This window comes from Culex quinquefasciatus, chromosome 3, assembly GCF_015732765.1.
Source record: "Culex quinquefasciatus strain JHB chromosome 3, VPISU_Cqui_1.0_pri_paternal, whole genome shotgun sequence".
Taxonomy (NCBI): domain Eukaryota; kingdom Metazoa; phylum Arthropoda; class Insecta; order Diptera; family Culicidae; genus Culex; species Culex quinquefasciatus.
In genome coordinates this window covers 93,767,468-93,786,765 of record NC_051863.1, presented here as the reverse complement: position 1 = coordinate 93,786,765, position 19,298 = coordinate 93,767,468, and the positions used below count along the sequence as shown (strand labels likewise).

The 19,298-nt window shown below is 40.2% G+C and overlaps 1 protein-coding gene across 1 annotated transcript; it reads right to left on the bottom strand.

The window, feature by feature from the left end:
- Positions 1-1,574: 1,574 nt before the first annotated feature.
- LOC119769089 lies at positions 1,575-3,206 on the bottom strand. The gene is made up of 2 exons (XM_038260992.1): positions 2,012-3,206; positions 1,575-1,666 (listed from the first exon to the last, which is right to left on the bottom strand). The coding sequence occupies exons 1-2, from the start codon at positions 3,204-3,206 to the stop codon at positions 1,575-1,577; spliced, it is 1,287 nt and encodes a 428-aa protein (XP_038116920.1).
- Between the last annotated feature and the right edge of the window lie 16,092 nt (positions 3,207-19,298).

Below are 19,298 nucleotides of genomic sequence, written 5' to 3'. Positions count from 1 at the left end.
TGAATTGTCACAAGAGATGAGCAGAAGTGTTTATTCACGAGTAGTTCTTGGGTTAAAAGTTGGTTTAATCTGTAATTTCTAAAGCTTCAACGAATGGCATTTGTTACGTTCAATAATTGGTTATATATATTTTGTTCTAAGATGAAAATGTTAATTCAAGAGAGGATCACTGCCAATGTTCCGGAGGTTCGAGAAAAGTGAAGGTCATGTAATTAATGTTTCTTGAATGCCTGGTGTTAATTTGACTAGTGATGTTCACTAGCCAGGGTGAGGTATTAACTGTAAAACTGACGCTGAGGAGGCTTGTGGATGTCAACTCATGCCTGGCATAGAGATGATTTGTGAATTTTCGCTGTAAGACCAGGAGGAGTAGAGGCTTGTGAATATCCACAGTGTAATCTGATGTAAAGCGTTGAGGTGGATTGTGGATTTTTCTGGAAGGTCTTGTAAAAAGAAGTTTGTGGATATTATTCGGCGTTAAATTGTAATCCGGTAAAGGTTGTGTATATCATCGAATCAATGGTTAGGATTTTTGATTGGAAACAAAGTACAGCTGTGTTATATCTAATGATAACAGTTTTAGTCTAACTGAAGATAATGGTTTACATTTTATACGCTAACATATTAAAGATAGAGATTAAACGCAACGGGGGAATAATTCGTTGTTTTCAATATGGTGTAGCGTAAGTGAGCATCAACTGCCAAGTAGATTGACAAATCAGAAACTGCGCTAGTGACGAGCTCATTTGCATTTCTTTTGTGATATTAACAGATGTTCGATGGAAGTGAAAGGCAGATAGTTTTATCTTTATGTTTATGTTGTTGTTTCGAAGACATGTCTGGACTTAGATAACTTTAATGAATATTTTGAGTAAGAATTAAGTTATAAGAGGATTTTCTAGTAAGGAGGTTATTCGGAAGTGTTCATGTTCATTGTATGGAATGTTATTCGAAGTTGCTAGATATAAAGATTTTTAGATGACATGGTTGAACATTACTTGTAACACTGTTGCACAGGACTTTGTTTAAAAAATGTCTTACTAAAGTTTTCTGAAGTTTTCACTGCTCAGAAGAATAGATAGATGTTGGTACATGGTTGAAGATTTATCGAGAGGTTTCTAAATTATTGATGATGGCACGACACTAGAATAAATGCTATTTACTGGATAATATAGTAGGCTAACTAAGCATTGGGTGGTAAAAGTGCTGATTAGTTACATAACTGAAGTTTATCAATCACTACTTTATAAAAGGGCATCAAGAAAGTCTGAAACTGTAGTTCTCATTTTAAATAACTGTTTCTGATTCGGGCATATATCATATAATTTTGCTTAGATGCATGGTTTAGATTAAATTGATTGATAGTGAGTTTTCTGTCCGATTAAATATTAAATAAATAAATTTTTAGATGTTTCTAAGCATTATAACAATCATAGGAAATTAAGAATTGATTTAATTCTTGTTGTATTTCGTGAGAGCTAAATTTATTTGATTCTTGCTTGTTCGAGTGTCATAAATAGAATGATCGCTTGATTGATTGATGGTTGCTTCGATTGCTTGAATGGGTTGCTTCGTTAGTCCAGGGTGTGCAACATCTCCCCCTTAAGACCAGCACAGGGTGCGACTTGGTGCGATCCAGATCGCTGTGATCCAGATCGCTCGCCATCTTCAAGCGGTGAGATATTAGGAACAGTACCAGCGGAGATGTTCTTCGTGCCATGCCGTGGATTCGGACGGGCTGGAAGCTGCATCGGTCGGACCTAGACCTGTTTTCATGTTTGCCTCCCCTTGCGATTTGACTGCAAGAGAACGCTGCTGCTTGACGCGGTTAACCTTTCCAGTGACGCTGCTGCATACTGCTGTCATCGGGGTGTCCCACAGCTCAAAAGCTCGATCCAGTCGAGACCGAACAGGTTGATCTGCTTGTCAGTCACATAGAAAGTTCCGGTTCTGGTGACGCCTCCGAGTGTGACTCGGCATCGGAGCTCACCGAGTAGGGACAGTGACTTACCAGAGGCTGTTCTGGCAATCTGCTTGGTGGGAGACAGCGGCGGTGAATCCATGTTGTCGCACCACTGCTTCCGCGAGATCACTGTGATGTCCGAGCCGGTGTCGAACTGCAAAGATGCTTGGGAACCGTTGATGTTCACCGTCAGGAACTTACGCTTCGAGGTAGAGTTGACCCGGTTGGCGGCATACAGGCTGTTGACGTTCGTCTGCTGCTTGTTCTTGGACTTCTTGGGCACGCAGCTGCAGTAACCTTCCTTGTGGCCGGTCTGCATGCAGTCCTGGCAGACGTGCTGTTTGTAGGCGCAGTCTCGAACGAAATGCATGTCGCCACAGCACCAGCAGGGCGATGGTGGTAGGACGGACTGTGTTTTCGTTGACTGGCTGTCGCTGGAGCTGGAACCCGTCGTCGGTGAAGGCTTGTCCCGATCTTGCTTGACCGCGCAGACTGAGCTTACCGGCTTGTGTTCCACCATGGCGGTATCGTGCTTGAGGTTTTGGAGGCGATGGCATTCGGTGATCAGTGCTTCCAAAGTGCATGCGCCCTCCGCGTTGACCTCGAGCATGGACAGGAGTCTCGTGCGGATGTCGGCATCTCTTGAAGAGCGCAAACCGCAGATGAACAGCAGACTCTTGAATTGGTCTGCCGTGAGTTTCTTGAGTTCGAAGTCCTCGCAGTGCTTGTTGACGATGCCAGCGTATGTCACGAAGTCGTCCGACTCGCTCTTGGACAGTTGAAAGCACTGGTATCGTTTGCTGAACAGCGAGGCTTGGACACTGAAGAGCTCGGTCAGCTTCTTCACCGTCTCCTTGAACTCGATGTCACGGGGATGCTTCGGGAGCACGAAGTTGACGTACTTGTCGTGCACGGCCACGTTGAGGCTTCTCAGCAGCAACCGGACTTTAGCTGCGTCGTCGAGCTTCGCGCCGTCCTTGAGGAAGAGGTCTTCGTACTTGCGGTACCACCGGTCAAATACGAGACCGTTGTCGGGATCGTAGACGAACTCCCGGATGTTGGACGCCAGCGTTTCAATGATGAATTCCGGACCGTTTGAAGTCCGACTGGAACCGTCTTGCAGGTTGAAGCGCTCCAGCATCTCCATCATCCTCGCGTTCTGGGCTTCCAGCCGCTCGTTCTGCTGCAGAAGTCGCTCGTACAGCAGGTTACCGTCGGGCTGAATGTTGTCCCCTTCCGGCATTCTTGAATCCGCAACTCTTCGTCAAGGTGAAAATTTTGAGTTTTTCCTCGTCGCCAATGTTGTATTTCGTGAGAGCTAAATTTATTTGATTCTTGCTTGTTCGAGTGTCATAAATAGAATGATCGCTTGATTGATTGATGGTTGCTTCGATTGCTTGAATGGGTTGCTTCGTTAGTCCAGGGTGTGCAACAATTCTGAATAACAATATCGATGTTTATGAATTGCAAAACTATATGTTTTGTTGAACTAGATTTGTTTGATAGTTTAAAGTAGTGAACTATGATTGTGAATAATAAGTATGTTTTATTATAAAATCTTAGGAAATTTTCACTTTACTTAGACGAAGTGGCACTCATTTGTCTAACAGTATGCATGCCTGTGACAGGAATTGAGCGTTATAACTGAAGAAATATATTGTGGTTAATATGAGGTGATATTGAATAACTCAATGAAGTTTCAACATAAGACATTTGACATTTGCATTTGATACTGATTCATTGGAATATTGTTTCAACTTTATTTTGTTCGAGGGTTGGATAGGATCTGAATTAGAATTTATTTGTAAACGAATCATTCTTGTGTTAAAGAAGAAATCGAAACCAAGCCCATCGATACAATATTTTACCTTTAAAGCAGGATATAACTGAGATTAAGATCATGGGATGTTTTTCCGTTACGTTGTGTTGGTGTGTTTTGTTATATATTTTCAGACGTTGTGTAAGACGAATATAGTGAATTGCGCAAGGGCCATAACGGATATATTTTTAAATTTGTTGATTCAGGATATTGTCACATGCCGTCAACTCCGTCAAATTTCAGGCATCAGAACACTAGCGCCACTCCGATGCGAACGGGAAAATATTCAAACAATAAGCTTATAAAGCGATGGTGGGAGAGCGAGAGAAAAAAAAATAAAGTTTCAGCGCAGCGAAGAGAAGACACACAAGAAACGAGAAAGCTTGTTGCTGCTGTCACTGCTTTTCGCGCCACCGCACGAGATGGATGTATTTTGCTGTGCGTAGCGCTTTTTGTTTTGAATTTTTATTTGAAGCAATTCAATCAGTTAGCGAACACTTTTGTTGCTTTTCGATTGTGTAGTGATACGTATTGATCTGCATTGTTTTGACTGTAATAAATGAATCAATTTGTGACGTGAGAATATATATATATATATAATTATAATTTTAAGTAAAAACTTAATTTGTAAGAAAACCCTCGTGATTATAGGTATTTGCTTTGATGCTTTGAGACAGTCCAAAATATTGATTTAAATATCGTTAAAAATAAAAATATTGCCGTAACCCGTCTGACCTGTGTCCGATTGTTAGCCAATCCGGTCTTACCGGATCCTATCAATTACCTCGTCTTGAGGGCCCCTTTGTTCTCTAACTCTACCACGTCCTCGTGTAGCGTTTCCTTCGAAGACCGGAAAAAGGCACTAACCAGCAATTAATTAATTTATTCCAGCAATCGATTAATTTATTCCAGAATGATTCTCAAGCCCTGGAGGAACTATTTCTCAACTTGCCGGTTCCGTCGATTTGTTGGTTAGGTTTGGCAGAAACCAAAATAAACAAAAAAAAAGTTGTGACATTTCTAGACGTCACCCCTGACGTTTTTTTACAAGATGATTCATGTTAGGGTGGAAGAGCGTAAGTATACTAACATTATTTAAGTATACTTATTAATATACTTAGGTAAAGTTCTAAGAGTTTCCAGCCCCTTGCTAACCAGGCACTAACTGTTGGCTTCTTTTGTCCCTGGGAGCCTGTGACAGTTCTCTATCTAGAAGAATTTACCAGCAGTCTTTGGCTGGATCCGGGTTTGTTATGGTTTGGTTTGCCATGAAAACTGCTTTGCATTAAGTATCTTTGATTAAATTGATTTTTCCACTGGGCTCAAACCCGCCCGGTGTTCAATTTGATTTTAACCTAATCATGAAATTCCAAAACTTGCTCGCCATTTCGCTGAATGTTTTCCTCGCTCTGTCAAAATTTGGTCAAAACAGTGCGAAAGAGATGAACGAAAAACAACATCATTACCATGTTTGACTGTGTGCGTGCGGGCATATTTTGTTTCACTGTGTGCGTGTACGGGCATTGAAAAGCTCGACAACTTAGATGTCAGCCCACCAGATGGCTCTGCGGTTTTGATGATTGATCGTTGTTCCCAGATTTTGGGAGTTGTCTATCTTTTTACATTAGGTATCTTTGATATTGTGCTGAGGTAGACGTTCTACTTGGAGAATATATTCCAGTTATATATTTAGTCAAACAAATATAGTTCTCGAGTACATCTTGATGTGATTACCGACATCATCAATAATAAAACAAATAGAGATTCTGTATCCTAGATAAACAAATGTTAAATCAGTAATTTTTAATGTAACATGGCTAAGTTCACAAAAGGTTGAACATAGTAAAAGCGTTTATGTATATGGAAATTGATTATGCATCAACAGATGAAGAAGAATTTATTCAACTTTTGTTGTGTAAGATGTATCGAGAAATTAAAAGTGAGAGTGTGTGCAACATGGAGTTAAACTTTCTATGAAGAATCATGAAATTCCAAAACTTGCTCGCCATTTCGCTGAATGTTTTCCTCGCTCTGTCAAAATTTGGTCAAAACAGTGCGAAAGAGATGAACGAAAAACAACATCATTACCATGTTTGACTGTGTGCGTGCGGGCATATTTTGTTTCACTGTGTGCGTGTACGGGCATTGAAAAGCTCGACAACTTAGATGTCAGCCCACCAGATGGCTCTGCGGTTTTGATGATTGATCGTTGTTCCCAGATTTTGGGAGTTGTCTATCTTTTTACATTAGGTATCTTTGATATTGTGCTGAGGTAGACGTTCTACTTGGAGAATATATTCCAGTTATATATTTAGTCAAACAAATATAGTTCTCGAGTACATCTTGATGTGATTACCGACATCATCAATAATAAAACAAATAGAGATTCTGTATCCTAGATAAACAAATGTTAAATCAGTAATTTTTAATGTAACATGGCTAAGTTCACAAAAGGTTGAACATAGTAAAAGCGTTTATGTATATGGAAATTGATTATGCATCAACAGATGAAGAAGAATTTATTCAACTTTTGTTGTGTAAGATGTATCGAGAAATTAAAAGTGAGAGTGTGTGCAACATGGAGTTAAACTTTCTATGAAGATGCTGTGAAGGTTACCATGACTCTTTGAAAAGTTTAACTCCATGTTGCACGCACACACTCTCACTTTTAATTTCTCGATACATTAGAGTAGCATAATTGATAGGTCACCTTCACGATCTGCATCACATTATTACCATGAATGGGTAAAACAGGTCTCAAGACGATAATATGTATAACAGTAAGCAGTAAGTTAGAGTAGAGTTTCACGTATGACAGATACTATTTTATTTTAAAGAAGTTAGAGATTTCTATTGACATTGTTAGGTTTTGCACTAGGTCAACATCATTCAAATAAAACCAAGGGGGGATTGTAGGGTCTGATCCGCTGAGTGTCATGCCCCTTGGCAGATAAGCTGAGAGAGAACAGCGTGTGGGGAAAAACCGAAGAGAAAGAGTTAGTTGAGTGGTACCCAGTCAAATCAATCCGAATTCTGAAACGGAATCTAATTAGAATCGTATACAAATTCCGTTTCAAACGCAACAACCGGTTCCGTGTTCGAACCGGTTGTTGCGTTTGAAACGGAATTTGTATACGATTCTAATTAGATTCCGTTTCAGAATTCGGATTGATTTGACTGGGTAGCTGTGAACGAGGACGGTGCTGGCGGCGATGGTGATCGAGTGTGTGGCATTCCGGACATGTGGTCAGAGGGCGGTCGGGAGGATGATTGGCAGCCTGCGAGCTGCGTCCGGAATGGCGAGGACCCCACAATAGCAACACAATGGATTATACAATGATAAGTTCCACAATAAAAAAAAAACAGCTCTTCAACCAAATGTATTATCCAAACAATGTTCAATTGTATTAAGATTTTTAGCAGGGATCTATGTAGTCAACGTAAGTTTGACGAATTAATAAATAAGGAACAAGTATAATATATTACTACAGTTAATCACACATATAAAAATATAAGGAGATAATATACAAATACGGTCTTCGAGATAGCAGGCCACGAAAGTTAAAATTGTTATCAAACAAATTGAATGCAAATACCATTACTTACGTACGTCGAAACTTGTATATACGGAATAAATACAAAAGGCCAACCGCGGTATGAATCGTTAAATTCTAACTATAGTATAACTACCACGACGTAGTTTCTAATAAGGTAAAGCCGTGAATCACTCTCTCCGAAAAAGAGTTTTCATCACACAATGCTCTCTAATCAATTTCATAAATATATAACCTAATTGAAAGATTCCAGCGATCTTACGATTTCATCTGAAACCAAGTGATTAAAAGCTAAATATGCGAAGAGCAATCAAGGTCATGTAAAGAATTTGAATATAAGTAGAATATAATTTGTTAAATCAGTGGAGGAAAATAAGACCGAGTTCTTAACCAACTAAACATATGTACTTTAACTCTCGGAAGAAGTATTGTTTCTGAAATTCATGTTATTTAACAATGCTATTGAATAATGTCATTCAAGCCTTGTGGAAACTAATCAATTTTCATTCAATTTATTGCATTGTTCATCATTTGTGCATTCGTTTCCCAAGAAACCAAACAGCACTAAAACAAGTCAGTGTTCAGCACTACAAGCGCTTTACCAGCTGCGGATTATTGCTAACAAGTTTAGACATCTGCACTAAAAGCGCTTTTACAGCTGATTTGCAATCGGTTTTGGACTTTATATTTCTGATTTCCAGCTAGCCTCTACTGTTGTTGATCCAACCCTGCACAAAACGTCAAAAAAAAAATTGAGAGAAAAAAATAACTAAAATAACTCTGTGGTATATGCTCCGTCAGACTCTGCTGGGGCAGGTTCCTCCTTTATGACCAGTACCCCAGTACCCACGGCGAATTCTGAAGAAAAAAGAAACATTCGAATAGCCAATAGAAAGGGGATAGTTCGATGAGAGGAGAATTCTTATATCACAGTTTTATATAATTGTAAAGAAGGATGTTCACTGAAGATTATACGTTAACCACATGGCTCACGTCTGTCAATGAAAACAATAATTTTAGTTCGGAGAGGGAGCCTTATACAGTTTTCATTTAAATTGGTGATACGGTTAAATACGTCGTTAAATATGTTACAAAGATGTTTATGATTTCTTATGCCTGATATACGTGGTTTTTACTTTTATATTTTACGTTTCAGAGCATGGTATTCTGCTGATTTTTGGTTTTTTTTTTCCCTCCAGTTTTTTTTTTCGTTACTTTAGTTGACTCGGAGGAAGACAGGATGGATGGACGATCAACACAACAACTGGCATCATTGATATCGGCAGCCTAAGCCGGTAGCCTTCGCGCTTTGGGACGGACACTTCACAAGGCGTTACAAAACTTGAGATGAGAAGCAGCAGAAAGGATGTTAGATTAACATTAACTTTATTGTTTTGTTAGTGTACTTATTATAACTTTCAATTTGGCAAGGGGAGGATGTGGCATCCTGAACATTATCCTGAATTAGGAAATCAGAGATAAGCGTGTAGAGGCGGTGTTGTGGCATTCTAGATTAGCCGTGTTATGGCTGAATTAGTGTTGAGTTGAGGTAATCGACAATAAGCGTGGGGGAGCTGTCAGTCAGTGAGTGTATGAAGGTGTACGAATAAAGCGGTGCATAGAGCTATCTAAGCCCGATCTCACGCACACTAGCGCACCATTTGTTTTGCTGGCGGGTACAAAATTTAACCTCAATCTTTTTCGTGTACGTACACGCAATACATGCGCACGTAGATAACTCTATTGCAGACCGCATAAAGGTGTTTTAATTACAAGCTTGAGAATATCACACTAGTGACAGTTGGTAATCAGCTCTATAACGGCTTTTATCAGAGCAGTTATTTTAGAGCTGATTTGCTTTAATCATTGCAGTTTTACAGCTGATAAGCTGGTGAATGCTGTTTAGCAACTGATTTATGATTTCTATTAATGCTGGATGGTTACTTGGGCGGTCATGACGTGGTCGTGGTGCCCCTGCTGCTGGTTCAGGGTAATGTTACTTATTGATTATGATCCATGAATAAAAGTGTTTGTGTCTAATCCAATTCTTGTGTTTTTTTCTCAAAGCATATAATTACCTCTGACTTTGGGAGGAAGAAATTAAGACAAAAATTTGCAACCGTAATTTCGAAAACTTTCTTAGGGGAAGCAGCAGTAATTGAAACAGTCCAATCACATCATTCAAACATTTCCCAAACAGGCGTGACGACTCGGGCGCAGGAACCATCAGTAAGCATCGAAGAACACTTCTGGTATCTGGCATCACATCCCCCAACAAGGCAAATTCAATCAAATAAATCGACTCCTCCGCTCGGTCAGCTGAGTCGGTAAAGTGGTAAACAAACTAAAAATAGAGTTGAGAGAAAAGTGCCTCTCCCAACTTTGTTGACATTTTGCAGGGGTGGAACAACAACAGTAGGGGCCAGCTGGAAATCAGAAATATAAAGTCCAAAATTAGCTGCATATCGGCTGTAGAAGCGCATTTGATGCAGATGTCAAAACACTTTAGCATTAACTCGCAGCTGTAAAAGCGCTATTAGTGCTGAAAAGTGATTTGTTTTAGTGCTGAATCGTTACTTGGGGTGGACAACTATCGTGGAATATCAGCACTGTGCGCCGTTTCGAAACTTTTCGAGCTAGCGGTCATGGCTCCAGTTTTCTTCTTCTGCAAAAACCTGATCAGCGAGGACCAGCACGGGTTTATGCCATCGCGGTCAACAACGACGAATCTACTCACGTTTACGACGTTCGTGACCGACAGCTTCACCGCCAGATCGCAAACCGACGCGGTGTACACCGACCTGTCGTCAGCGTTCGACAAGCTGAACCACGCTATTGCGATCGCAAAACTGGAAAGGATGGGAATCGACGGGACTCTCCTCAGTTGGTTCCAGTCCTATCTGGCCGACCGGAAAATCAACGTCAAGATTGGAGACTGCTTGTCGGCTGCCTTGATGGCCTTTTCGGGTATCGCACAGGGGAGTCATCTCGGACCACTCGTCTTCCTTCTATACTACAACGATTGCAACCACTCCCTCTCTGGACCGCGTCTGTCCTACGCAGACGACATGAAGATCTTCTGTCAAGTGAATAATGCAGCCGACACTCAAGCCCTCTTACAGGATCTGAACATTTTCACGGACTGGTGTGAAACAAATCGAATGGTCGTCAACCCCACCAAGTGCTCTATCATTACCTTCTCCAAGAAACGCAACCCAATCAAGTTTGACTACCAGATCTGCGGCACATTAATCCCCCGGGAGAACTGTGTCAAGGACCTCGGCGTGCTTCTTGACACGGAACTCACATACAAGCAGCACATATCATTCATGATTTCCAAAGCCTCGCGACAGCTCGGCTTCATCTTTCGTGCAGCAAAAGGTTTTACAGATGTCTACTGTTTGAAGGCTCTGTACTGCGCTTTGGTCCGTTCAACGCTGGAGTATTGTTCTGCCGTATGGAGTCCCTAATACGAAAACAGGGCGGTGCGGATTGAGAGTGTGCAGCGAAGATTTATCCGGTTCGCGCTCCGTCGACTCCCCTGGCGGGATCCATTTCATCTGCCTAGTTACGAAAGCCGCTGTAAACTGATCAACCTTGACACCTTAGCAGTGCGTAGAAATGTACTCGTAATCTCCGACGCTCTGACTTCTAGATTGCATTGCCCAGCCATTCTTCGAGGACTAGACATTATGGCCCCGCTTCGAACGCTTCGTAACACTCCGTTCTTGCGTGTTCCTGTTCGCCGGACGAACTATGCTATGTATAGCACATTGACTGGACTACACAGAGCATTCAATTTTGTAGCTTCTTTGTTCGATTTTAATCTGTCCCGTGACGTCATCAAAAATAAGTTTTTATTGTTTTTTAGGCGATAATTTGTGTACATGCACTTAGTTTTAAGCACACCATTTGGGCATGTGGTGCCTGTTGGTGTTAAACAAATAAACAAATATTCTGTACCATGTACCGTGCCAACCCTACTCTGTACCGTGAAGTTTGTCAGAAAATTGTCATTTTTTTTTACACATTTCTAAGATTGCTCGACTTACTCGACTTCTTTGCCATTTTAGGTGTCATTAACACCCTACATCCTATCTAAACAAATTGTTATCTTATCTTAAATTTCTGCGTCTCAATAATAATAAAACAGTTGGACTTCATCACCATCAGTAGGTTTACAACGAGTTTTTCATCATTAAACTTTTTTTTTACATTTACTCGGAAACTGGCAGCAGATCACCCTACATAACAAAACCCAAAACCCATTTGCCTGTCTTCTGATGATTCCATAAATGAAAGACTTACCGTTATTTATCATTTACATACCAGTGGCAATCATTCATCGAGTCCTCCATGCCTCAATTTCAATCACATCTCAACGTCTATCGAACCTCATATAGTTCCATATTGGTATCAAGCTCTTGCACATTTCAAATTCATATCAAACTCTTCCACTTCTCAACGATGGCTCAACCTCTCAACGATCCACGCAGTTATCGGTTGCACATCTGATTAAATCGGCTCATATCGAACTCTAGCACAACCCAGCGATAGCCAAACATCCAATTGATCCACACAGGCTTCGATCTTTTGCACATCTCAACGATGGCCGAACTTCTTATCGATCCACGCAGGCATCGATCTCTTGCACATCTCAACGATGGCCGAACCTCATATCGATCTACGCAGGCATCGATCTCTTGCTCATCTCAACGATGGCCGAACCTCATATCAATCCACGCAGGCATCGATCTCGTGCACATCTCCACGATGGCCGAACCTCATATCGATCCTCGCAGGCATCGATCTCTTGCACATCTCAACGATGGCCGAACTTCATATCGATCTACGCAGGCATCGATCTCTTGCACATCTCAACGATGGCCGAACCTCATATCGATCCTCGCAGGCATCGATCTCTTGCACATCTCAACGATGGCCGAACCTCTTATCGATCCTCGCAGGCATCGCTTACTTGCAATCCCTAAAACTGTCGAACCTCTCGTCGATCCACACTGCACATTGCGTATCTCAGCAACGGCTGAAACCCCTTTTTTAGATCATATCTGTTTATCTGTGCTATATTACACACTGCAAACACAAGATCTTCTCATCTCAAAAGAAATCTTAGCTCGATCTCAGGTTTTGCTCACCATCAGTTTTGTTCCGTTTACGTACATTCAAAATTCAAAATGATAACTTTCGCTTCAGTTCAAATTGTATGCACACAATTGTATCAACACGTATGTCTTACCACCTTTTAAAAACCCTGTTCTTGTTGTTAGCAACCAACTTACACTTCCAGCTGATTTTTTTTAAATAACGTTGCTAACATCCCAACTCCCAAACTTCCAAAACAAAACATCTAAGCAGAATTTAAATCAACATAAACTTAGCAACTTTTCGAAGCAATTCACTTTGTTCTAACTCTCACCTTTTTATTACCTTTGGTCTATGTTTACTGTTTTTCAATAAAACTCTAACAAACGCCATTACTATTAATCATACACAGAAACAAAAACAATTTTTTTGTCACAATCTCACAATTTCACATTTTTCTCTAACATGTCAGCACTCCCCCTACAAATATGGGATGCTGCACAGCATCCGCGGTTGAACCAAAAATACACAAACACACACACTGTGGAAAACAAACAAACAAAAACACTTTTTATTTTGTCGGCCGCGATTTTTTTTATCCTCGTCGCCAATTGTAGAGTCCTAATTATTCTCTGTGTCTCGCTCCGTGCGCACAACTATTGTTTTGTGATGGCCTTCCACCCGTCCGCCCGCTAGCCATCGATTCATCGCGTCTGGCCGTACGACTCACAATTCCCTCCGCTCAGGCCGGTGGCTTACTAACAATAATCCACCACGCGCTCTTCTGTCATAATCCGCAATAATGCATGGGTTGCATACAAGGTGTGATGCAAGCGCTATATACGCATGCAAGTTTGACTTGTGTCGCATAGGACCCTACACCATCTTTATTGCCTTAACATCTGGATAAATGCTTAAATTACATTCCCCCTACCCCAGTCAAATCAATCCGAATTCTGAAACGGAATCTAATTAGAATCGTATACAAATTCCGTTTCAAACGCAACAACCGGTTCGAACACGGAACCGGTTGTTGCGTTTGAAACGGAATTTGTATACGATTCTAATTAGATTCCGTTTCAGAATTCGGATTGATTTGACTGGGACTGACCACAGATCATAGATTATTAATTATCTAGATGTCTCACATCGGGATTTTTCCTCGGATTTTTCCATACATCCAGTTGGCGACACCCCTTTAGCGCTCCGAGCGCCACCACAGTCAAGTTACAGGTACTAAATTGTTAAACAAAATCGAAGTACTCTTTGTGTTTGCCCGTTCAATGTTTACTTTCTGTTTTGTCAAGTGTCACAAACGTTGATTCAAAGGGCGCTTTTATTTCGTATTTAAATTTTTTTCTGGGATTAATTCCGAAACAAGAGGAAGATGCTCGGCCTCCAGCGTAAGCTAGTAACGCAAGCGGCAACGGCAGCTGCAGAGGCGATTCCGAGCCGCAGATCAAAACAAAGAAACCAAAGGAGGAGGATGTGACCCAACTTCAAGCCAAGGTCAAACAGTGCCCACTAGGTGGCGAAATAGAAGCAGGTTCGCGCCGCTCCCAGGTGGTACGTCCCGTGTGGTACCGACGGTGAACGAACTAAGTGCAATCCGAGTTATAAGGTGATTTTTGCTGGTGAAGGTTGGTATAATAACTTCGGATTGTCGGATTGAGAGGGGTCACCGCTGCCTTCTGATCACCCGTCTGACCCGAAATGGCATGGAGCAAGAACAACCTTGAGCTTTCAAAGTGGCAGCTCCCAAGTTTAGACAATAAAAATTCAAAACAGATTCAGAACCGTTTTATTGTGCATCTTTAAATCACTACTACTTGAGTATTACTACAAATTAAAATTTGCAGAAAAATCATAGCATTGTCACTAGTTCTTGACACTTTTGCCAGCAGGGCACTTGATTCGTCGTGGTATTTTTGATTGTCCGAGTATTCTCGTTCAGTATCGCAATGAAATGCAGGAGAACACGACAGATTCTGGAGGAACCACGGAGGAACCGGTATTCGGCAAGAGATTGCTGGAGTTCACACAAAAGAAGACTGCGCTGCCGAAGACATCGCTGCTCGCTTCCGGTGGATTGTCGCTGCATTTCGGAGAACAATAAAAAAAAGCGTTGTTGTGGCTGGAGAAGAATGTGTCTGCTGGATAAGGTTGTATCTGGAGGACAGGTTCTGGATTGCGGTGCAGGTTCCACTAGCAGTGGGGATTTTGAACGTAACCTGAGGGGGTGTGAAAACAAAACTTTTTCTTAAGTCATTTTTGGCTAAACATCAATCTACTCACTTGTCGGCACTTATCCACGTCGAACAGTGGGCACCGTCGGATAAACCGGTTCCATTCATGGAATTTTAGTTAGGCGGAAGCATCTGGACCGTATTTTTCTAAATGAACTCTAAAATCACCAATGATGTGCTTTTTGGTTTGACAGAAAATAAATAAAGTTTGAAAAGCAGATGTTGCTACGATGCAACCGAACCAATTGAACTGAAACTGGGGAGAAAAAACTTTTTCAATATTCCCAAAGGGAGACGCCCAACAATTTTACCTGTAAATTGCCACCAGGGGGAATTATGGCGTGGCGGTAGCGTCACCAGCCCCAACAGCGGAGTGGCGTATCTATATATAATTAGTAGCCTGTCCCATTTTGAGGTCATGTCGAGGAATTCCAGGTGCTCACTTCTTAAATGATAGATTATGATGTTAGGAACAATGTTTTCTTAGACAAGAAAAAATAATAAAATACTTTCTCGCACCCCCTAGTCGATTTACTGAAAAAATCACTTTTTTGAACAAATTTTCTAAAATCACTTGGAATCAATACAAAAACTGTTAAGATCAGCCCAGTTAACTCAATCCGAATTCTGAAACGGAATCTAATTAGAATCGTATACAAATTCCGTTTCAAACGCAACAACCGGTTCCGTGTTCGAACCGGTTGTTGCGTTTGAAACGGAATTTGTATACGATTCTAATTAGATTCCGTTTCAGGATTCGGATTGATTTGACTGGGAGGTGTGTATTATCTTCAAACGATAGGTTTTTGTCCATAGATTAAGATACACTATCAATATTGGACCAAAACTTAAGTTTTTGGATTCTTCCAGGCGAATTTATGTCAAAAAAATCGCATTTTTCGAAACTTTTTTCAGAAATGCTCATTTAATTTAGGATAGCCTATTTTTCCCAGTAAAACCAATACATGCAGCTTGTAGGAAATTTCATGGGGAACATTTTTCCATCTGAGAAAATGCAATTTCGACTCTCCAGAGCCGAGATATTTGAGTTTTAGTGAGAAAAAAAGTGCTAATTTTCAAAATTGCTCAGAATTCAGAAGCAATGCCTACTAATTACACGATGTTGCAAGCATGTGTCGCAAACAGCCCGGGAGCATGTTGACAGCTCCCATACAAACTGAGCGTACCTGTTTTGTGGGCCCAGTGGGCCTAAGATGGCGGCCTTCGATATTATCTAGCCAAACATTTGAAAATGGTGAATAGTTTAAATAAATATAGTTTTTGCCTTGTTTTGGTTTAAAACGACAAAATAAGCATTCTGGAATCATTTTCTTTAAAAACTTGTTTAGAGATACGCCACGTTCAAATATTAGTCTAGAACAGTTGAATAAGAGTGCCGCAAAAGCCGTCACGAAAAAAAGTTTTCTTTGCAAATTTTGAGTTTCGTATTTGATGGGTGGACTCCGACGAGGCCCACTTGCCATCTGTCGGTGAATACGCGCAACTCACGAAAACTGTCATCTTAGGGTCCGGTTGGTCGCAAAGGTCAGTGTATGCTTTCTTATAGTAATTTTGGCCGCTGAATCCGAATCTGAAATCAAATTTCGTGTAAACAGTGATATTTTGGAGCTACACCCTTTTGCAATGTTATTAGCGTGTTTAAATCGCTGCAATTTAAATAGCTTGCAAGTTCAGTCATACTTTTCCTCGGTTTTCGTACCACTTTGATTGTTATTTTACTCACAGAAATCTTTATGTTTAAAGTTTGTTTACGTTCTGATTATGTTTGAACAATGTGTTTAGCAATTCGGAAATCGCATTTTTTAAATTTGGCGGGGGCTTAAGTTAATATTGTTTTCTAAAAATAGAATATCAGAGAAATTTTTTGGAAAAGTGGCTGCATTTGGATGAATTTGTTTGGAAAATTTGCATTAAAATAAGTTCTGGAAGACATTTCCGAACTTTTTCATAAAAATATGTGTTACATCCATCAAAAATGCTTCAGAATTTTTAGTTTTCTCTATTCATTAATCAATCCTTAATTCTAGTAAGGGACCATTCATAAACCACGTGGACACTTTGGAAGGGGGGAGCGGGGGTTCAGCGATTGTCCACGCTCCATATCAATAAGATTTGTTTCGTATGGTAATTGGGGGGAGGGGGTCTGAGATTTAAAAAAATGTGTCCACGTGGTTTATGGATCCCTTAGCCCCCGCCAAATAACAATATGCGATTTTTTCGAATTGCTTAAGATAATCAAAACGTAAAAACATTAAAAAGCTCTGTGAGTAAAATAACAATCAAAGTGGCACGAAAACCGAGGAAAAAGTATGACTGAACTTGCAAGCTATTTAAATTGCAGCGATTTAAACACGCTAATAACATTGCAAAAGGGTGTAGCTCCAAAACACCACTGTTTACACGAAATTTGATTTCAGATTCGGATTCAGCGGCCAAAATTACTATAAGAAAGCATACCCTGACCTTTGCGACACATGCTTGCAACATCGTGTAATTAGTAGGCCTTGCTTCTGAATTCTGAGCAATTTTGAAAATTGGCACGTTTTTCTCACTAAAACTCAAATATCTCGGCTCTGGAGAGTCAAAATTGCATTTTCTCAGAGGGAAAAATGTTCGCCATGAAATTTCCTACAAGCTGCATCCCAGTCAAATCAATCCGAATTCTGAAACGGAATCTAATTAGAATCGTACACAAATTCCGTTTCAAACGCAACAACCGGTTCGAACACGGAACCGGTTGTTGCGTTTGAAACGGAATTTGTATACGATTCTAAATAGATTCCGTTTCAAAATTCGGATTGAGTTAACTGGGATGTATTGGTTTCACTGGGAAAAATAGGCTACCCTAAATTAAATAAGCATTTTTGAAAAAACTTTCGAAAAAATGCGATTTTTCCGACATAAATCCGCCTGGGAGAGTCCAAAAACTTAAGTTTTGGTCCAATATTGATAGTGTATCTTAATCTATGGACAAAAACCTATCGTTTGAAGATAATACACACCTGATCGAAACAGTTTTTGTATTGATTCCAAGTGATTTTAGAAAATTTGTTCAAAAAAGTGACTTTTTTCAGTAAATCGACTAGGGGGTGCGAGAAAGTATTTTATTATTTTTTCTTATCTAAGAAAACATTGTTCCTTACATCCAGGGTTGCCAGGTTGCCAGATAAATCTGGGAATGCCAGATTTTTCAAGTGTCAACCAGAATAAAGATTTACCCTTCTCTGTGCCTGATTTTGACAGATTTTGCCAGATTTTTAACTTTATGCCCATTTTAAACACATTTTTGATTTAAATAAACTTATTTCATTGAAAATCTAATAAAAATAGAATGTGTTTTCAAAAAGAAAATGTAAATTCATCATTTTTAGGTCATATAATCAGTTAAACCATCTTAATTCAACAAATTTTTGAATCAATTCATATCATCCATACCGTTTACTATTCAAAATTATTAAATTTTCGTCTGCCAGATTTTTCCAGATTTTTAATCGATACTTTGCCAGATTTTTAAAGTTTGGACCTGGTAACCCTGCTTACATCATAATCTATCATTTAAGAAGTGAGCACCTGGAATTCCTCGACATGACCTCAAAATGGGACAGGCTAATAACATAGAATAGAGAAAGATAGAATTGCCACTCATTTACCGAACGGGGGACAAAACTGTGCTGCCTAACTGATGCCAGCGGCGAAACGGGGAACTACAACACCCTGCGCATAATACTGTCAAGAATGTGGAGAACTGGTTGGCACATATATATTATTTATTAAAAATGTAAAATGATTTTAAAAAACATGGAAAACAAATCAAAACAATTATGAAAATTCAAGATAAGTGCATCCCTTAACTAGGATATTATGTTTTAAATAAGATTAAATGATTTTTATTTCGCATCAGCATCTTTTTTTCTAAATTTCAAGATTATGCCAAATAAGTTGACACCCGTTTTCACTTCTCCAAGACATCTGTTTTGTCATGTTGACATTTCGCTGTCGCTGTCAAACCAAGTGAAGAATCGGAAGAGGAAATGACTATTTTGCCGTTCGGAGTGAAGAAAAGTGGTCGTGGTGTTCCAGCAAAGACTCCGCACTCCAACTTAAACCGCAATTTGCGCCTAATCCTAACGTTCTACCGCCTTCACTAGTCTCGTCTTTTCATCCGGCTTCCAAGCACCATTTCACATTTTTGATTGCCAACTGAACGTCAACAAGCCTTTTTCCATCTGTCACTGTCAAACAAAACGCACCCTCCAGAATGCACAGGGCAGTTCCATCAAAGTGCACAGTGCGCATTTCGACTGAAGTTCCCCGTTTCGAGCAGTGGTGGCGCTGTCGGCAGAGTCGCTTGACGTTTACAAGGGGGAATCGGCAAGTGGCAATTCTACCTATCTCTATTCTATGCTAATAATTAGTCTATGCCACAGATGGTGGTAGTTTTTTTGTGAAACCACTACCAGATGGTGTTGGTTAACTATCTTGATAATTGTTGTGAGTTGAAAATTTGCATATACATTTTACACACTATTGAGTTTTGCACATTTTTGTGTTAACATAGATGAACTGAAAAATCCTCTGCAAATGTGAAAAAC